This window comes from Rosa chinensis, chromosome 4, assembly GCF_002994745.2.
Source record: "Rosa chinensis cultivar Old Blush chromosome 4, RchiOBHm-V2, whole genome shotgun sequence".
NCBI lineage: Eukaryota > Viridiplantae > Streptophyta > Magnoliopsida > Rosales > Rosaceae > Rosa > Rosa chinensis.
Genome location: NC_037091.1, coordinates 61,157,951 through 61,178,490, shown reverse-complemented (window position 1 = coordinate 61,178,490; position 20,540 = coordinate 61,157,951). Strand labels below are relative to the sequence as shown.

Sequence of the window (20,540 nt, the reverse complement as noted above, 5' to 3'; positions counted from 1 at the left end):
AGCTCAGTGGCGATCAGGGGAGGGTGGAATGGTAATTTTGCTATCTGTAATGGCAGTCTAGATGTTATCTGGAAATGTAGTGGCATTTTCGTCTGTTCATGAGGATGAGGTTGTCTTGGCGCCCTGAACCTAGCAAAATGGGTCCAACTTTGAGGCCCATTACATATTTTCTTTTTCTAAAGGCCGAGTACAGATTTTCACAAGCTGAAGATGTCGCTAATCTCAGACCTTTACCAAGCATGAGTGACCCAACACCTTTTCAATCACATGAAATTGTGTGTACATTCTACAAGTTGAAATGGGCTTCAGTGAACTCCGGTTAGGGTTTGTACATTCTACAAGTAGACTGAGATTTCTGTCGTGAAACTCCTCCATGTTCTTAGAGCAAGTCCACCCGTAGTCAAGAAATGTCAATGTCGAAAAGTCAAGAATTCGACCGGTCAAGTTACTATTCATTACCACTGGATATGGGTTTGCACCCGTTGTTTTTATTGCCCGGTCAATACTGTTCACCTTTTTACTGTTCACATAAAATTCACTGTTCACAGGGGTATTTACTGTTTTTAATTCACTGTTCATTAGTTTTTTAAAAAAATGAAAAAAAAAATTTGCTCTTAATAATGAATATTTATGGATAATTAATGTCATAATTATGCAATTTACTTTTTTCAAAAAAAATTTTAGGTGGACAAATTATGAACCACCGACACCGACATTTTATCTTGAAATGAGTGAAAGCACAACCGACAAATTATGAGCCACCGACAATTTATCTTGAAATGAGTGAAGGCACAACGGACAAATTTCCTTGAAATGAGTGAAGGCACAACCGACACTTTTTGAACGGACCAGATCATTTGCATACTATTCAATCTAACGGTTATTGTTGATGTAATCTTATCTAAAATTTCAGATCAGATTACGTCGAACCAGGAGTGGACACGTGTCCTCGAAGTCTGATGACTTTTTATGTGAAAATTGTAAATAAATTGAGCAAGAGGCACCACACCATTCCTCACAAGCTGATATTCACAAATCTCATTCGTTTTCATATTCTCTAGATCCAACACATATCCTCTCCTTCCCTCCTTTCAATGAAGAGATTGTGGGCTAAGTATTGACAATCTAGAGATGAAGATCTTGAAGAGCTGTGTACAACTAATGCTCTTGTGGTAGCAGCAGTCGCTGAAGCTGAAGCTTCCTCCGGATCACGACGACGGGGTTCTCAACCGGGGCGTGCACCGAATGAGGAGTGATTTAGGGAATCAAGAGGGAAAACATGATGGAAGATTACTTTGTGGAGCGTCCAGTTTTCAGTGAAGAGATATTCCGGACAAGGTACAGGATGAGTCACAATGTGTTCAACCGCATCTCCAGTGATCTTTGTGGTACCGACTCGTACTGGGTCCAGAAATCAGATGCTGCTGGCAAAGTCGGACTACTTCCCCAGCAGAAGCTGACATGTTCCTTAAGAATGCTTGCTTATGGTGCAGGGGCAGATCAATGTGCTGAGTATTGTCGGATGGCAAAATCTACCTCCATTCAGGCTCTGAAACGATTTATAAGAGGAATCGTTAATCTGTACTCGGCAGAATACCTCCGGGCTCCTAATCTGGCCGACCTCAGAAGACTTCTCACCAAAGCTGAGAGAAGGGGCTTTCCTGGGATGATTGGAAGCATCGACTGCATGCACTGGCAATGGAAGAATTGCCCAACAGGTTGGGCTGGAGAATACAGCGGTCGAAAACATGTGCCCACTATCATCCTCGAAACAGTCGCTTCTTATGACACATGGATATGGCATGTCTTCTTTGGAATGCCTGGATCATGCAACGACCTCAACGTCCTTGCTAAGTCCCCGTTGTTTGACGAGGTCACTACTGGTCGAGTCCCTCGGGTCCAATTTCAAGCAAATAACAGGATTCACAATTTAGGGTACTATCTCGCTGAAGGTATCTATCCGCAATGGGCGACTTTTGTAAAATCAATTCCAAGGCCTACACGACCGAAGGATCTGAAGTTTTCCCAGGCTCAAGAGGGGTACAGGAAGGATGTCGAAAGATGTTTCGGCATTTTACAGTCGCGCTTTAGTATTGTTCGAAGAGCTGCTCGTGGCTGGGAAAAAGAAGACCTTCGATACATCATGCTGACTTGTATTATATTACACAACATGATAATCGAGGATGAAAGACCAGATGACAGCGACGAGGATTTGGAGTCCAATGAAGAAGAGGATAACAATATGAGGCCCAGGTTGGCCCAGGTTTGGGAAGGACCGACTGGTGATGACTTCGATCCTGTTGGTAGAGATGGTTATTACTTCAACGGATTCATGGATCGATACGATGCCATTAGAAGTGCAAACAGTCACTCAAACCTTCAAGGGGATCTGATAGAGCATTTCTGGAACGTTCAAGGCAACATGGAGATTTAGATCATAAATGAGCATTTTTTGGAATAATTGGCTAATATCTATGTTTTGTTATGTTTGTGTGCTTTGAATTTGGCTTGCATTATGTTTTGGAAAGTTGGTGTGCTTTTAATTTGGGCAATGTATATGTTTTTTATGTCAATGTGATTTGAATTTGGCTTGTATTATTTTTATTATGTGCTATGATTTTTAATATAAAGTGTGTGCTTTAATAAGGGGAATTTCCAAATACAACTTTTATTTCCTTATATTGTCGCTTACATAAATGAAAAACTAGGAATAAGTACAATACAATTACAAACATGCAGATTGTGGGCTAATTATTTAAATCATAATCATCATCCTCTCTAGAAATCCAATTTGTGTTTGAAGGCTCATCATTAAGGTTAGGGTTAGTGGAATCACCCATAGGGAAAGGTGAAAATTGTGGTTGTGTAGGATATCCCCAGGGGTAAGGAGGTTGCGGATAGTATCCACCGGGGTAAGGGGGTTGTGGGAAACTACCGGTGAAGGGAGGTGGCGGGAATCCACCGGTTAAGGGAGGTTGTGGGAATGCATCGGGGTAAGGTGGTTGTGGGTATGCACCGGGGTAAGGAGGTTGTGGGTATGCACTACCAAAATTTGATTGTGGGAATGCACCACCAAAATTGGGTTGCGGATAGTATCCACCCATAGAAGGTGGAGGCTGCTCTTCAAGATCTTCTTTCTCCGCTATCTTCTTTTGTTTTCTTGACCAATAACGCTTTTTATTTGGCGTCATTTTACTTGTATCAATCTCCATAATACACTCTTCCTCTCTTTAATTCGATCTTGCCTTTCTTGAAATAGGAATTGCTCTTTTCGTATTTCGATTTGCAAGAGGATACATGCTCTTTTCTCTTCCTCTTGGAGACTTCGAGCGAATTCGTCATCGAGTTTTTTCTTGCCCTTGGTTGCCTCTATTTGGTTGTTCGCTATACTCTCGAGACTGTTTGACAAAGGACTTTGATCTTTCGCTGCCTTCTTTCCTTTCCGTATTGCTTCTTTGGCAGCCTTCCTTCTTTGAGGCCTCACATTGAGATTTGCAGTTTCACCTGCAATTACCTCATCTACATCCATGTCCAAGTTGATGGGAGAATTTCCAGGAATTGGTTGTGTAGGCGTATGTTAGGCCTGACATTTAAACCCGAAACCCGCAAACCCGCACTATACCGGCACTCTAAAAACCCGCACAAACCCGCCCGTTTATTAATCCGGGTTAAAAAAAGCCCGCACTCAAAAAACCCGCAAATTAAAGGGTTTTGCGGGCTAAACCCATTGGAACCCGTTAACTAAAAATCCTTCCCAAAAACCCATTTCCCATTACCCATACGGGTCCCTTTTTTTCTTTTCTCTTTTTTTTTTTTCAACCAAGGCATTTTTATAATTTTTCTTATTCCCCATGAGGATCCGACAGTTGGATCTTCATATAATTGTGAAAAGACTATTCAAAAGGAGATCCGTGAGGATTCGACCGTTGGATCGTCGTATAATTTTGTGAGGATGATTCTAAAGGCGATCTGGGACGATCCAACCGTTGGATCTTCATATAATTGTGCAATGATGATTCAAAAGGCGATCCATGAGGATCCGACCGTTGGATCGTCATATAATTTTGTGAGGATGATTCTAAGGGCGATCCGGGACGATCCAACCGTTGGATCTTCGTACAATTTTGAGAGGATGAATCTAAGGGCGATCCGTGAGGATCTGACCGTTGGATCATAGTATAAATTGGTAAAGATGATCATCTAGGTGATCCGTAAGGATCTGACCGTTTGATCGTGGTATAATTTTGAGAGGATGAACCTAAGGGCGATCCGTGAGGATCTGACCATTGGATCATCGAATAAATTGGTAAAGATGATCATCTAGGTGATCCGTGAGGATCTAACCGTTGGATCGTCGTATAATTTTGAGAGGATGAAACGAGGGGCAATCCGTGAGGATCTGACAGTTGGATCATCGTATAAATCGGTAAAGATGATCCTCTAGGTGATCCGACCGTTGGATCATCGTATAAATCGGTAAAGATAATCCTCTTGGTGATCTGTGAGGGTCCGACTGTTGGATCGTCGTATAATTGTGATTTGTGAATTATTTTTTGTCCAAAAAGAAAAGGAAAAAAAATCTAAAAAGATAGAAAATAAAAAATTTCAAAATAGAAAACTATAAAAGTTCATATAGAGAAAATGGCAAATGAGGGGGATATATATAAGTCTTAATTGGTTTTAATTGCTTTGATAAAAAGTTAAAAAAAAAAATTAAAAAAAAGTTTACGGGTTTTAACGGGTTCCAACGGAAAACCCACAAACCCGCCGGGTTTGGCCCGTGAAACCCGTTAAGCTAACGGGTTCTTACCGGGTCGGCCCGTTAAAAACCCGACCCGTTAAGAACCCGCACCGTACCCGCACTATACCCGCACGTTGCCAGGCCTAGCGTATGTTGGTTTCCTTCATTTGATGTTCCTCCAGATGTATGACTAGGAATGTCTTTAAATTGTTGAAAACCCTCCACAACAACGTAACTAGCAAAACTCTGAAAATTGTGTTTTTTTGGCTTCTTTTTTCTCTTCATCCCGGCATGCCACAATTTATGTGCTTCATCTCGCTACGAAATAAATAAAAACAATTACTACAATTAAAACGATATTATAATTACTACATTATTTATGAAGACATATTTTACTAAAATGTATCAATAAGATTTATCAACAAATATAAAGGTCATAATTTTAATGAAGACATATTTTAATTATAACTAAAAACAATTACTACAATTAAAACGATATTATAATTACTACATTATTTATCAAGACATATTTTACTAAAATGTATTAATAAGATTTATCAACAAATATAAAGGTCATAATTTTAATGAAGACATATTTTAATTATAACTAAAAACAATTACTACAATTAAAACGATATTATAATTACTACATTATTTATCAAGACATATTTTACTAAAATGTATCAATAAGATTTATCAACAAATATAAAGGTCATAATTTTAATGAAGACATATTTTAATTATAACTAAAAACAATTACTACAATTAAAACAATATTATAATTACTATATTATTTATCAAGACATATTTTACTATAATGTATCAATAAGATTTATCTTAAAAAATATAAAAGTCATAATTTTAATAAAAAAGTATCTATCCCGTTTTACAATAAAAATCAATTAGTACAAATATAAACATTGTTGTAATTACATCATTATTTATCAACTACATTATTTATCATGTAATATTTTAATTTAATGTATCAACAAATTAAATGATTTATCAAAAAATACATACCTCATCAACCGCATTCGAACCGCTCTTGTACTAATTTTTCGCTTGCCTTAATGCACAATGCCACTCAAAGAGTTCAACCTTCAAAATTTTCCACCTTCCTTGCAAAGAGGAAGCTGATCGGCTCTGGGGCCAATTTGCGACAAAGTGTCGCCTCACACGCATCCATAAGTCGTTATTTTTCTGATTTGTGCCCACAGCCGGATCTTGCCCAATAATTTTCCAAGACTTGCACAATTGAACATCTTCCTCATCCGTCCATCTCCTTTTGTCTTGGATATTATCATCTTCAGTTTGATATCCCTCCATTGGACCTGTGTTTCCCATTTCTTCAGCCATATTGGATATAAATAAATTTGGAAGATGAGAGCTATATAAAGAGGAGGAAGCACAAAATTGGGTTACTATGAAAGATAAATTTTTTGGTGTGAGTTGTAAAATAAATGATAGAGAATTGTATTTATAGAGAAATGTTTAGAATTTTTTAAAATTTTTTTAGTTACCGTTTATTAACGTTACAAACATATATATACATGTTTAATTGTAAGCCGTAGGATTGCCCATTTAATTGAAATGAAGGGCTGAGATTTCATGACCGTTGGATCAGAATTCAAACCATATATATACATGTTAATTGTAAGCCGTACGATTGCATCTTTAATTGAAATGGAGGGCTGAGATTTCTTGACCGTTGGGATCAGAATTCAAAGCCTCCAACGGTTCTCTTCCACGTGGTCTGCAGCTGCCGGCCCAATGGATGTCGCTACGCGACAAGCGCGTTGCTGCAGTCGTTCAGCAGTTGCGGCGCCACGCGTCAAGCTGCTGTCCCTCACTTCCCAAGCAGGCGCTTCTCCTTCTCCCCTGTGTTGCTGACGTCCCCCACGTTCCCTTGCAGCCTTCTTTCTCCCCGAGCTCGCCTCTTTCTTGCCTGGGCATGAAAATAGTCATTCCCATGACTATTTTCTTGGCTGTAGTCAGGAAGGAGTCAGTTTTGCCCGGTCAAGCTTCCACCGGTGGAAGGGAAGATTTTACAAAGAAAGTCACCACATCAGCTTTTTCATGACTATAACCAGTCAAGGGCAAACCAGTGCACTTGCTCTTATAGGGGGAGGATCTCAAAGTCACGATATTGATTGTGGAAATATATACTCTCAACTACTAGCTAGATATGTGAATTTCACGATTACGTTTATAAAAGTTTGGAAGCTAAAACATAAACGTCAACAACCTTGCATAAGTAATAAGTAAAAGTAGTGTTTCGCAAGCTTTGGTTAGGCACTTAATAAGAGGGCAAGAGGAATGCTTACCCAAAAAGAGACCAAGAGGGAATTGGCTGTGTGGTGGAGCCAAACAGATCAAGTTTACTAAACAGTTAGATGAGAACATCATCACATGGTTGGATGTTGGTAAAGATCAAATTATCACACCTTTTTGGGTCCCAAGTCCCAACCTTCCAAAACCCTTTTGTGTTTTTCTTTTGTTCCTTTTCAATCTCGGCCTGAATTCCCCTAATAAAAATGTGTTTCTTTCCCAAGTGGCGGTGCGTATGGAAAGAACGGTCATGTGCTAATGGCAGCTAAGGTAGCAAAGGTAGACTTTGATTTCACTGTAACCTTTACAATCGAAGGCTCCATTCCATAAGAAACTGGAAAGATGAAGCATCTTACCTTTGTTTTTTTATGGTCCAATTATTCTCTTTTGAGCTTGGGTAGGAATTTCAAGTCCCCAATCAAGCTGCTCTTTAGAGACTCATGAAACAAAAGCCACCTAAAAGCAATTTCCACAGAAGACTTCCCAAGAATCCTTGATTCCTTGCTAGTGTTTTAGCTTTTGGCACCACCTAAAAACGGTGGCTTGCATGACCCATCAAAAATAATAGAAGGGTTCAATTACTTAACCCTAGAGATATCATTTTGATCTTACTGATCAGCATTTGTTGCCTAGCACCGACGTCATTCGTGTTTTTTCTGTAGAAAGTTAGTAGTTTGTTTTTCTGTGTGGAGTTTATAAGAATAGACTAGCCAAGCTGTACAAACATTTGAGTATATGCACCCAAATAATCAAGAGAGAAGAAGCTAAGCTCAACCAAGAATCACAATAGAAACAGAATGAGTAAGCCTTGGGTAGGTTTTATTGGATCTATCACATACCTAACTCATTAGGTTTATTATAAAAGTGATGTAATGATCGAATTTTCATCATATCGATCGATATTTTTTATTTTATTAGTATTAAAGTAAAATATTAAGATTAGTCGTTTGTATGTGTAAACTCATCGAAATTCTGTTTTTGACAATTACGGGAACAATCAGAACTGTCAACTATGAAAACTTGTTCATATGTGCATGGACGATCAATTATAGCACAACGTGTTTAACTAATATTACTCTTGGTCATATATAGTTATAAATCCACACTCCTCATTTCTTTTTTTAGTAGAAATTTATATAAAAGACAAAATTTAAGTTTTTTATAAAAAAAAAAAATTAAAAAAAATGAAGTGTGAATCGTAAAATAGAGAGTTTGGATTTCACTCCCCTTAATATACTCTATATTTGTTTAGTGTGAAGTACGTCTTTCTACTATGCTCTTCGGCTCTAATGTTCTCGAGTCAATATTTGCATATCAAGGTTTGGATGGGAAAGGACAATAGAAAAGGCTTTAGGTTCAACAGCTGGGATGATGATTCGCATTAAAAAAAAAAATACAGCTGGGATGATCGATCATCACATAGGTCTAGTTTTCTATATAGCTTTAAAGCTCAAAGCTTTTATATTGGTACTGATTGTAGTTACAAACTTCGAATGAAACAAGTCGAGGAAGAAGAAAGAAGCAATTCAGTGATGCGTGATCCACCCAAAAAAGTAAATGACCAATGTGGAAAAGCCATGCATCCAAGTGTCCAACAGAGATAATGATGCTGATGCTTGATGCCTTCAATCAAAGCAAACCCACACTGAGACAACACATCCCAAAAAAGATCTCCATGAACCTCCATGGTGGGGTATCCCATAGAGGAGCACCAACCCGAGCTAAACCACCTCAGAGTTAACTCTTAACCACCCAGATGAGTTTAAGACCGTTTGAAGGGTCAGAAAAACAATACAGTGATTACAGTCCATTACAATACTACATTGAGGAGCACTCTAAACTAATCTAAAGTATAGTATAAAATAGGATTTGGCCACATAATGTATAAAACAAACTCAATTAAAAAAAGGTTTATAAAGCACCCCGATAATAGATACCCACCGTCCCTCTCATATTATTGATTGTCTACTAGAATTCTCCATTTCTTCATTCTCCACAATACCATCCTCTCTCTCTCTCAAAAAAAACCATTCAACCCTCTTAAAGGATCCCATTTACTACTCTCTCTCAAATTTCACCGACAATCTGAGCTTCAATCATGGCTGCTTTAGTATATATAGTGCTTTTCTTGGCCCTCACTGGGCATTCAAGTAAGCTCAAGCTCCTTGATTTTGCTTCTTTTCATAAACTTTGATCTTATTATTGCTGATGTAAAGGTTGCAAACCATCACAAACCTTTATTTCCATCAAAGTTTCAATCTTTCTTCTGTTCTGCTTCAATTTGATTCTGAAAGTTTCTGTCTTTCTTTTTCAATTTGAGAACAAGGGACACTGAAACTGATGTTCTTGTTCTGGGTTTTGTGGAATAGGTGCTACTTATTGCATTTGTAAAGATGGGGTTGGTGATGCTACTCTTCAGAAGGCACTGGACTATGCTTGTGGAGCGGGAGCTGACTGTACACCAATACTTCAAAACGGTGCGTGTTACAACCCCAACACAGTCAAAGACCACTGCAACTGGGCAGTTAATAGCTATTTCCAGAAGAAGGGGCAAACCCAAATGAGCTGTGACTTTGCAGGAGCTGCCACTATTAGCCAAACTCCTCCAAGTAGTAAGTAGTGCTCCTTACCAGTTTATTCACATAGTTCTTTGTTTTTCCTGATCTTAGTTACTGATCTTGTATTTGTTTTTGTTCTTGGTGATCAACAGCCACGAGTTCCACTTGTGTTTATCCTGCAAGTGGCAGGTATGTGTTTTAGTACTTTGTCTGATATTAAATCTTGACTTTGGATGAAAATAAAAAATAAAAATTGGGGATCTACCTCTGCCAAAAATTTATATCTGCAAGTCCCTGATAGAAATTCTATTGTCAATGTCAAGATATCAATCCCCTCTGTTTTCTTGTGTGCAATTAAATGGGTATGATGATAGGTAGGTGCAAGTGTGCAACCTTTCAATTTGGACTTGCACCTTGTAATCCTTAATTGGTAGATTTGAAATGGGTTTTGCCTGAAGTAAAATTTGAAGTGGGGTTAATGAGCAGTTTTGGACGGTGATTAAGAAAAGTAGATCTTGAATATATAAGTCACATATGTTGAGCTGTCATGAAGACATGAAGTAGATACCTCATAAGTTCTTTGTTCTCCCACATATTCAATTCCTCTGCTTCACTGCCTTCACATATGTTCACTGCATTGTCACTTAAGAAAGATTATATTTTCCACCAAATTAGGTTCCCTTCCCCTTTGGCCTTTGCTTTTACCTTAAAGCATTGTTAATTTTTAGGGGATTTAAAATTCCATATTCAATGAATCAATGCATGCTTTTACACATTTTACATGATGATTTTGTTGTTCTTACTATCTTGTGCAGTACTTCCACCACAAACTCAAGCACCACTACTCCAAGCACAACACCAAGCACAACTCCAACCACAGGCACAACCCCAACCACAACTCCAACCACAGGCACAACAACCCCCAGTACAACTCCCTCAGTCTTTGGAATAAGTCCAACAGGGAGTTCACTCACTGATTCAAGCCCTGATATGGCTCCTCACTTCATCACAGCAGCAGCAGCTTTCTCCTTTTCAGTGTTTTTGTTGCTGTGGGGTTGATATTGATTGGTGGGATTCGATGTGTGGATGAGAGTTTACCACTTCAGGATTCAGAATGGTTATGGTGGGTAGGGATGTAATATGATATGACATTTGGGGGCTGTGCAGAGGCAAATCCCATTAGGGTTTTCTTTTTCTTCTTTGTTTTTCTTGCTCCAACGTGAAAAAGATGGGGAATTTGATTCCCATTTTGAGTGGTGATGATATATGACTGCTAGTGCTCTGTGGGGGTATAGAAGAACCTAATCTTTCTTTTTAGATTTTGTATATGTATGAATGAGAGCCAGAGCCCGTATTTTTTAATTTAATGGAACTACTCTATTTTAGCATTGCTGTTATTATATATTTCGATGGATGTGTGTGGCATTTCTGTTGCCTCTTTTTCTTATTTTCTTTCATTGGTGATGTTAACATGGAGAATGATGTTTCATTGTCACCATGTTAACTTAGTCCATAATGAAGTTACTATATATTATCTCCAAATTTCTCCGTGCACCAAACAATGGCAAATGGGCCAAATGGAAGGGAAAAGAAGAAAAGAGACTTGAGGCAGAAGGTTCTCGACTTGAGGTTTAGGTCACATCAATCTTTCAAAGTCGGTAGCTGAATAGATTTTTGATTTTACACGACTCAATCTGACCACGATGAAGTTTTGAGTTCAAACAGGATAATTTAACATATGACTCCATCGAACGTTATACAAAAAGTATTACCAGACCAACTGGAAGTTAGCGCGCGATCATTTTTGAAGAAATAAGGGAAGTGGAGAGTGAGCATTAAAATGTGAAGACTGTAAATCACTAATCAAATATGACAATTCTTTTCTTCTTTCGTTAAAATCTAATCCCTAATCAAGACTAATCTACTCAATGTCTCTCATTTTGTTTTGCTAAGAAAATGAATTATCAAGCCAATAGGGGGAACGAAAACATGTTGGACTTTCTTGCTGTTAGTGTTCGCTTTTTCCTAGTTTGTGAGCCAGTTTATACGTGAAGCAGATTTTCATGGATATATACGGCTACAACGAGCTTGCCGGTCAAAAATCCAAACAGAATAATTGAACTTGACGTGATGCATGGCCGAAAAGGTGGAAAACAATCTTAATAAATAGATGACTAAAATAAAACCTCTATGTAACTAATTTTGTTTATGACTAGAGCATTGGACCTTTGAGAGATGAAGACTCGTGAACTACCCACCAACCACATACAACCATAAACTTTCAGACTTTGAAGTAATGACATAATCTGAGACAACAATCATTCCAATCCTGACACCCAAATCCACTGTGTTTTTTGGTCTTACTTTTCACCCAATGTTGAACCATGGACTTAATGCAACAAAGAGTATGAACACTCATAGATAAGACCAAAAAATAGAGGCTCCTACCAAATTGGCAAATTCCCAATGGTTCCTGAATATTTTTGAAAAGAATCTGAAGCCGACCATCACAGAATAGTGTATATAGGGCCATGAAAATCCACTCAGCTTCTTCAAAAACGATTCTCAACCAATAGAGAAACACTAATGAAGATAATTCCTAGTCCAGGATTGCAGTTGTATGCTAGTAAAAAACTACTACTTGGTTCATCAGCTAATGAGGAGTCTGAATATGACACGGATATATGTCGGAAACTAATATTTTTATCAGTTTAGACAAGTATGCATTCGTACTTGAATCATATACCTTGCTATGTTAGAAAAGATATCATGGATGAACGATTCAAGATTTGCCAAATTTATAAAATATAGGACAGGGTGAATCCCATGAAATGGTGAGGTTCAAAACAACTATGCTCAATATCAACAAAGCGGAGATGAAAAGGAAACCTTCAGAATTGAGTACTATATTCAACCTCTTTGTACTGAGCTTCTCGAACAAATTCCAGAATCATTTTCGCAACAGAGCTCGGCCTTTCTACATGAGGAATGTGTCCGCAATCTGGTATTTGTCGTATAATTGCATCTGGCAGTTCAGAGTGCAATCTCTGCATCATAATGTATAAACAATTAGACAATTATTCAATAGTCAAGAATTGCAAAATTGTGGATAGATGAAATACTCGAAAGAAAAACTTTGCACCATCAAGGATCTCTTAGAATGCATTTGGAGAGTTGTTTCCAGGTATTCTTTAACAGACATGATGGTTCATTTATTATGCCTATAGAAAGGAGAAAAGTACTACCACTCCAAGCTTGTTGCTAATGATCTGGTCTTCCTCGCCCCATATGATAAGTGTCCTCTGCTTTACCTGCCGACCATAATGTAGAGAGAATTACCAAACAAAGAACAAGTTTTGGACATTCTAAAATGAACAGAACCTAGACTATAGCATAAGACTTCTTGTTCTTCACTTTCGGTGGTACATGTGCATACAAGAGGAGGAAAAAAAAAAAACATTATCCAATCAAACTGACCAAAAGATTAATTGATTTTATTCATCTTGAAAAAATATTTAGTTATTTATGGAAGTACGATCCCTCTTGTTCCTCAGACTTGAATCATATTTTCAACAGGAAAACTCATATTTGGCACTGGGATAAAAGTAACTTCGAATACCAAGCAAGAATAAAATTGAAGTTAAACATTAACTATTCATCTTGGCATATAAGGTAAGGTTCCTCTTTCCTATATGCATGATTGAAATTTTAAAGCAATTGTCAAACTCTAATGAAGAATAAAATTGACTACCTGTTCTATCTGGGCACTAACATTGTACACCCCACTCATCATGAAATCCACAAGTGCATCCTCCCACCAAGGAAACCAGCAATGCAAGCGGCCAATCTAGATAAGGAAACAACAGCATTAGGATCTCTTCAGCCCCGAAAAATCCTAACAGTTTTAAAAGTAAGAAATTGCATACAAATATATATAAAGGCAATTTCTTTAAGGTGAAACCCTTACATTTGTCCAATCTAGGCTGGTAGTCAATGATATACCAGTGAAGCACAAAAAGGTTACATAGAAGCGCAAAGGGAAACTCTTCAATATATATGCCTGTGTCACGAAAGTGTATGTGGTCATTTCAATGATGAAATCCAGCAACAAGGGATTTGAAATTAGTGACTACTGAGAAACACTCACTCCAGCATAGGCTAACATTTTAGACAAGGTTGGTTGATTTTCGGTGCCTTCTGTATACACACTTGCATCAATCAAAACTAGCCTTTCAACCTGAAAAGAAGATGTGAAAACTTTCAACTTTCATTAAACTTAGAAACACTAACTATAACACCCTCTTCAATGTACCACTTGAATTTCATTCCTAATGAATTTATAGAGCCGAATTCCAATATCAAACACCGGAAAGCACTTACTGCTTCTGGATAGGTGGCTGCAAAGTCAATTGCAACAGCAGCACCGAGGCTTGGTCCAACCAATATCATTGGCTTTTTAATGTAGGACTTCCAAAGCTGTCATGAACAAATCATTATTAGTCTCTCATCAACAGATTAAAAGAGAGTCTAATGATCATAGCAACAGGCCTAATGTTGTCTTCACTAAAATAGAATACAGTACCGAAGACAGGAGGATTCAAGCAAAGCGAAATTGTACCTGAAAAAAATGGTCACGCTTCGAGGCCACATTACATGGGGGGAGTCTTTCTAGCACATAACAATACAAAAATTGCAATCAAACATAAAGGAGAAAGCAATTAAACAAATCCCAAAGAATTAGACAAACCAACCTAAATCAGAGAAACCCCAACCAAGAATGTCAACAGCCCAAGTCTCGAGGCCAGCTTCCTCAAGCAATGGATAAGTGTATCTCCATTCTAAACAGGAGCTGAATAATAAGAAGAGTGAAACCCAAAAATCACACCACATCATCTCAAGCAATGGTGTCAACTTGTTGCATGTACTAGTTACCTGTCAAAACCATGGAGAAGAACCACCGGACTCTTCTCGCTCCGAACCAACGGCTTCACACAGCTACTCATAACACAATTCTCACCAAAACTAACCTGAATGTTAATGTTGGCAATGAACACAGGAATCAGTCATTGCCCAAAAGAAAAGAAACAGTTACTAAAGTTACCCGGAAAACAAAATTGAAGAAATGGGTGGTGATGGGTGGAGTTACGGGAAGCCTTTCGATTCGTGTAGCGAGTTTCCGGGCAAATGGGTCTTTGATGTTCTCGACCTCTTTGGGAAGGAAAGAAGGGAATGCATCGGAGCGAACAGTGAGACCCCTTTGGACTGTGGAGGCGGTGTGAATGGGGAGAGAGCTGGCTGTGAGTGTTAACATCTTTCTTCACCTGCGGGTGAGGTTTGAATGGAATACTCTATCCATCTCCAGGAAAGTGAAGGAGATGGTCGTGTCGTGGTTTATGTTTGTGGAGCGGGGAGGTTCTTGTCAAAACGGTGCGTTTGGACTTCACCTGTTTTTTTTTTAAGTCGTCGGAAAAGGGTGAAGTCGATGCAGCACATCAATAGCCAATATTCATTTTCATTTTCTTTGTAATTTTTTTTTATTTATTTTTATTTTTGTAGAAGACAAAGAAATTAAGACACAAAATGCGGGGTAGGATGGAATTAATCTAAAATTTTGAATTAGAGAGACTATGGCCAAATAGCATCCACAACATTTCATGTTCAAAATAGAAGTGATAGCATCCGCAGCAAAATTAGCCTCTTGAAGAACATGAGAGAAAATAATAACTTCAAATCTTAAAGCTAACTCTTGATGTCTCGAATCAAGGGTTTGAGGTGCTATGGAGTTTCGCTGGAATTATTAATATAGTTGATGATCAACATAGAGTCGCCTGCTACTTTAATTATGGTGATGTTTATATGGAGAGCATGAAGAAGTCCGTCCTTTAGAGCACTGCCCTAGCCAATAGCTAGGGACATTGCAGATGCTGAGATTGTGAGCTCCAGCAAGTAAAGAGAGCCCGGCCATTTGAATTTTTAATGATGAAACCCGCAGCCGCATTGTTATGGAGCTTGACTAAGTCGTTAAAGTTGAGCTTAATTTTTGTTTTTATCTTTATATTAAGGATAACTTCTTATTAATTAATAATAAAAAAATTAGTTATTTATTAAATTTAGAATTGATAGTAAACAATAAAGTTTATTAGAAACGATAAAGTCATAAGATCATAATAGAAAAGCATATTCTAAATAGAAAGATTGATTTTCTAATTAATAGAAAGATTGATCAACATTCAAAGTAATCACTTTCTTTATACTTGTCCCTGAAGTAGAAAACGTTCCATCTGGTCTTGAATAGCTTCTTTCAAAAGGGTTTCCGCTTCCTCGGTAAATGTCTTGGTAGAAGATATGATTTCTTGGAACTGGGGTTTATTTGTTTTTAAATAAGTACGTAACTCAACAAGAAACTTCCTTACCTGTCCAATTTCTAATGAATTAAGATAACCGTTTGTTCCGGTATAAATAGTCAATATCTGTTCTTCCACCTCGTAAGTAAATTGCTCTCGGTTGTTCAATAATTTGATAACCAGAGTCATTCTTTGATAAATGATCACTATGAGTCAGACTCAATAGAATTTGATCAATCCTTTTTTCTGTCATTTGATAGCTAAGTTTATAAGGTATTGATTTTCCTTATTCACACTTAAGATTGTCAATTGTAGTAAGGGTAAATAAAGGTCTTTCCCGCATAGGACTAAGGTTATAACTACTCAAAACAATGTCACAAAAGTGACCACTGTTCCTAGCGAACAGCAGTCGAAAACCTAATCTACACTACTCAGAAAATTACAAAAATTTACAGAGATATACTAGACACACATGGCATCGATCTAGTACACAAAATTTGGTATTATTAGGAATTGATTTACTATTCTAAATATATATATATAGAGTACAGAAGCTGAAAATAACAAAAACTGGTTTTAAGATGGTTTGAAAACAATATGATGAAGATAATTAGGGAAGATGCATCCACCCTGGAAAATCACACACAAGACAATTTGTTCAATCCTTATTCAATTAATCTAGATGAAGATGCTCAGGTTGGCTTGGTACGCTTGAACACAACCTATTACCCTTTCTTACTTCGTACGCTAGGCAGGAAGTGCTCTACACCTAGACTATTCCCAAGCAATACAACCTAAAGGTACGCTTATTAAATTAAATATGCAGAGATCATTAAGGTCTAAAAGAGTTTGAGACATCACTAGGCATCGCAATAAACTTAGCACCTTGCTAAACCTAGGACTTCGTTTACTTGATAGTGAAAACTAACAATTGCTGCTCTAGAAGGTTTGAGGAGTTCAACTATTGACACAGGCATCAAACAATCAAAGCGGTAGAATCCTAACATGCATATTAAGCGTGCACTCAAAGCATACAAACAAGCATTCATCAATAGAAAAGCAGTAAACAAAAGTCCCATCTTGAATTAAAAGAAAATAAAATCAAAAATCAAATCATCTTGTAGTTCATGTCTAGGGACTTCAAGCAGCCCCCTAACTAATAAGAACTAGTTAAACATAGAAGAAACAAAACTAACTAAAGAAAAGGGAGGAAGAGAGAGAGCGAGAGAGTTGCTGCAGATTGATCTCCTTTTATATGCTTAGAGGTTGCTTTCATCTTTCTTGTTGTGTAGCTAGGAAATCGAAAACCCCTAATTCTTTTAGTTCACGTGCTTAGGTGGAGTTTTCCTATTGGCTCTTGAACTTGATAACTTATTCCAACAATTCACATCATGCCATTTAGTCAGAATATGATGCACAAACTCGTCCTCGGGCTTTTCGGTGTGATTTGGGCTTCGAAACATAAATTCCCGTCCAATCTCAGATTCACGTGCAACATGACTTTCTTGTACTAAATTGGCCATAACTTCCTTTAGAAAAATGATATTGACGAGCCGTAAAAAGATCTGGAAACTAGACATCCAAGACTTTCCATCAATATAAAGATCATCCTCTAGTTTGTCGTGAGCTGGTCTCAGTGATCTGTCGAAATTGACTGATCTGCATAGGCAGATTTGCAGATTTTGCCTTTCAATCCCTCTTTTACTTCTTTTCTCCTTCTTTGCTCCAAGATGCCTATAAAACAAACAAACAACATAAATAACTAGAAAATACACTAAAATAAGAAAGAAAGTATAGGTTAACACTATTAACATCGCATAATTATGCTCCTGTTAAGGTGGAGAACTGAACCAAGAATTCTCTTTCTTTGTCAACAATCAAATTACTGTTCGAGACCCATGATTCTATTTTATCATCAATCCAATCACTGTTCACGTTTTTTCTTTTTCTTATCAATGAATAAATCTCTTTACTTGTATGACTTAGATGTCTCGTATTTCTCGAAAAAGCGATTCGATTGATGGATTTGGTATGATACTGATGAGATTTATATTCAAATATTTTTTCTTAGAACGTATTGATTTGACCCCATAAATGGGATCACCACCTCATAGCATGTTGTCGCCAAAAGCGGAACCCGTATTTCTTCTAGAGAATCTTCTAATTGTTCCGCCCCACGCGCCGGGGGGGGGGGGGGGGAAGGTTGGGCTTCCATCAAATAGTAGATGAAGAAGCCTGATGTGCCTTCAAAGGAGTGGGATTATGTCTCCTATAATTGGAGCCAATCAAAGCAGCAGCATGAACAATCTTATTGGGATAAGTCAGAGCATTGTTGAAGATTTTATTGTTCCGAGCATCTCAAATTTGTCAGCAAAGGATTAGGCAATCCTTGGTTATTAGAGAGGATTCCTTGATGAATAAAGAAAAGGATCCAATCAGCCACAACTAAACTCCTAGATGCTTGAACTGAAAGTGCAAATTTGAAACACTAATACAATTGCATATAAGACACAAACACACATATTGCACTCACACATACACATGCATATATAATTGTAGAGAAAAAAATATGTAGATCCTTAGAACAAGGTGTATACATGTTGGAACTGATGAAGCCATCTGATATAGGACGAGAATGAGTCCGGTTTAGTCTGAAAACCATAAAATCAAAGAAGCGGCGTAGAATCAAGAAAAGTGATTAGAAAATAGGTAACTCACGCGTAATGAGATTATTAGCCGCTGAAATGTTCAAGAAGATTTGGTTTTGGACATTTCAGGTTACTCGTACAAAACGTCAGGTTTTGATTGTGAATTAGATTTGATCAACTTTTGCCAGAATATCTGTTTGAGAAGCATGATATATTTCCAGAACGGGAACGACGAGATATTCAATATTCACTTTAGTGAGCCCTAACAGATTTAGGCCAAAATATATCGTTTTAATTATTAGATTCAGGATTTAATATTTTGAGGCTAGTTTTACATTTGTTTTAGAATTCTTTTTTTATTTTAGGTTTTTAGTTTCCTTTTAAATTTGGATTCTTTAGTATTTCTTGTTAGATTATAATTTTAGGTCTTGGATGTCTATATAAGCACCATCATGTTTTGTATATCATATCAAATTTATTAAAATCTAGAGATTTTTCTCTATTTCTTTGGTGGACTCCAGAATTATGTCTTTTATGATTTATCGCTTGTAAGAGCATCTTTAGCAGACTCTCTATTTTGACTCCTTAGCTATTTTGGAGAGCATGTTTAGCTTTTTATCTATTTTAGCAGCTGCACCAGACTCCTAAGTGGCTCTCTATTATAACTTTTAGCTATCTCGCTCCTAAATATAGAGAGCGGGATGAGGCTCTCTATAATTTAAAACATTCCTTTTAAGTTATTTTATGTAATTTATAAATACATTTAAACTATTTAATCTTCATTTAAAAAATAATATAAATTCAAAACTAGCTAAAATAGAGAGCATTGATGCAGACGTAATTCTAAAGTGGCTAGCTAAAATAACTTTTTAGCTACTTTAGCTAAAATTTGACTCAAAAATGGCTAGCATTGCTAAAGATGCTCTAAACCCCGTTACTTCCGACTGCGTCACCATCTCAAATATAGATCTTTTGTACTTCTCTGTGTGGTGTCTATCTATGGGGCAAGACAATGCCCTCCCATAAAAGGTAGTTGTAATCACAATAATGCATGTATATTCCGATATCTTAGTGCTTGATTCAAACTATTTAGGTTTCTCAATATATTCATTTGATTCATACAATAAATATATTTAAGAGGGAATATGAATTACTTATATCTCTAATTACTTGCTCTATTGGTAACAGTAATTGTTATGCTGAATATATGCTTGTGATCGTTCAATTTCAACTTACACGAACCACTTGCATCACCGACTATACTAGAAACGCTGCCAAGGCCACAATTTACTTCGTCAAATACAGCCTTAAGGAGTCTACTCCAAATATGAAGAAAGTCATAATGAAATGAAGTATTAGTTAATATCAACATATCAAACTCAACTAGAGCTTGGCCAGATTTATGCCAGACCCTACATTAACAACCAATTTCTATCAACAAACCGACCATCCCACCACCCGAAACCGAAATCGAATCAAGAAATGAGTTATCAAACTAGAATGTCGGCCCATCATCCAAGAAGATGACAACCACGAGATAACATAGACTTAATTAAAAAGAGGAAGCCATAGACCACAGAGACGAAAACCGAGAGGATCGGAAGACAATATTCTAACTCAGTTCAAACAAACAAAGGAAAATGAAAACTCTTGAGTCACGATCGGAGAATCAAAAGACTTGAGGGTTTGTGTTCGAAACCTAAAAGGAGCACCATCGGGCCAGCTAAACCCCAAAGAGTCCAGAGAGAACGTAAAATAATAATGAATAAAAGGCGCGAAACCTCACAAAACAGTTTCTCCAACACGTTCCACGTGTAGCCTGTGCTTTATCCAACGGTCAATCTGTAATGATGTAATGACCCGATTCACCATCCGTACCTACCCACGGGCTGGCCGTTTAAATAGCCGAATCCGATTTCAT

At 37.4% G+C, this 20,540-nt stretch overlaps 3 protein-coding genes across 3 annotated transcripts; 2 read left to right on the top strand and 1 right to left on the bottom strand.

Annotated features, from left to right (window-relative positions):
• Window positions 1–1,279: 1,279 nt before the first annotated feature.
• On the top strand, window positions 1,280–2,434 carry LOC112199708. Its single transcript, XM_024340683.1, has one exon. The coding sequence runs from the start codon at window positions 1,280–1,282 to the stop codon at window positions 2,432–2,434; it is 1,155 nt and encodes a 384-aa protein (XP_024196451.1).
• A 6,575-nt stretch (window positions 2,435–9,009) lies between these two features.
• LOC112200129 (PLASMODESMATA CALLOSE-BINDING PROTEIN 3) lies at window positions 9,010–11,031 on the top strand. Its single transcript, XM_024341142.2, has 4 exons — window positions 9,010–9,219; window positions 9,439–9,681; window positions 9,780–9,816; window positions 10,443–11,031. Exons 1-4 carry the CDS (start codon window positions 9,168–9,170, stop codon window positions 10,684–10,686), a joined length of 576 nt encoding a protein of 191 aa, XP_024196910.1. The 5' UTR covers window positions 9,010–9,167; the 3' UTR covers window positions 10,687–11,031.
• Window positions 11,032–12,357: 1,326 nt separating this feature from the next.
• LOC112198233 (uncharacterized hydrolase YugF) lies at window positions 12,358–15,043 on the bottom strand. The gene is made up of 10 exons (XM_024339317.2): window positions 14,774–15,043; window positions 14,560–14,654; window positions 14,379–14,476; window positions 14,246–14,295; window positions 14,008–14,103; window positions 13,775–13,864; window positions 13,595–13,687; window positions 13,379–13,474; window positions 12,873–12,938; window positions 12,358–12,674 (listed from the first exon to the last, which is right to left on the bottom strand). The coding sequence occupies exons 1-10, from the start codon at window positions 14,936–14,938 to the stop codon at window positions 12,519–12,521; spliced, it is 1,005 nt and encodes a 334-aa protein (XP_024195085.1). The 5' UTR covers window positions 14,939–15,043; the 3' UTR covers window positions 12,358–12,518.
• Between the last annotated feature and the right edge of the window lie 5,497 nt (window positions 15,044–20,540).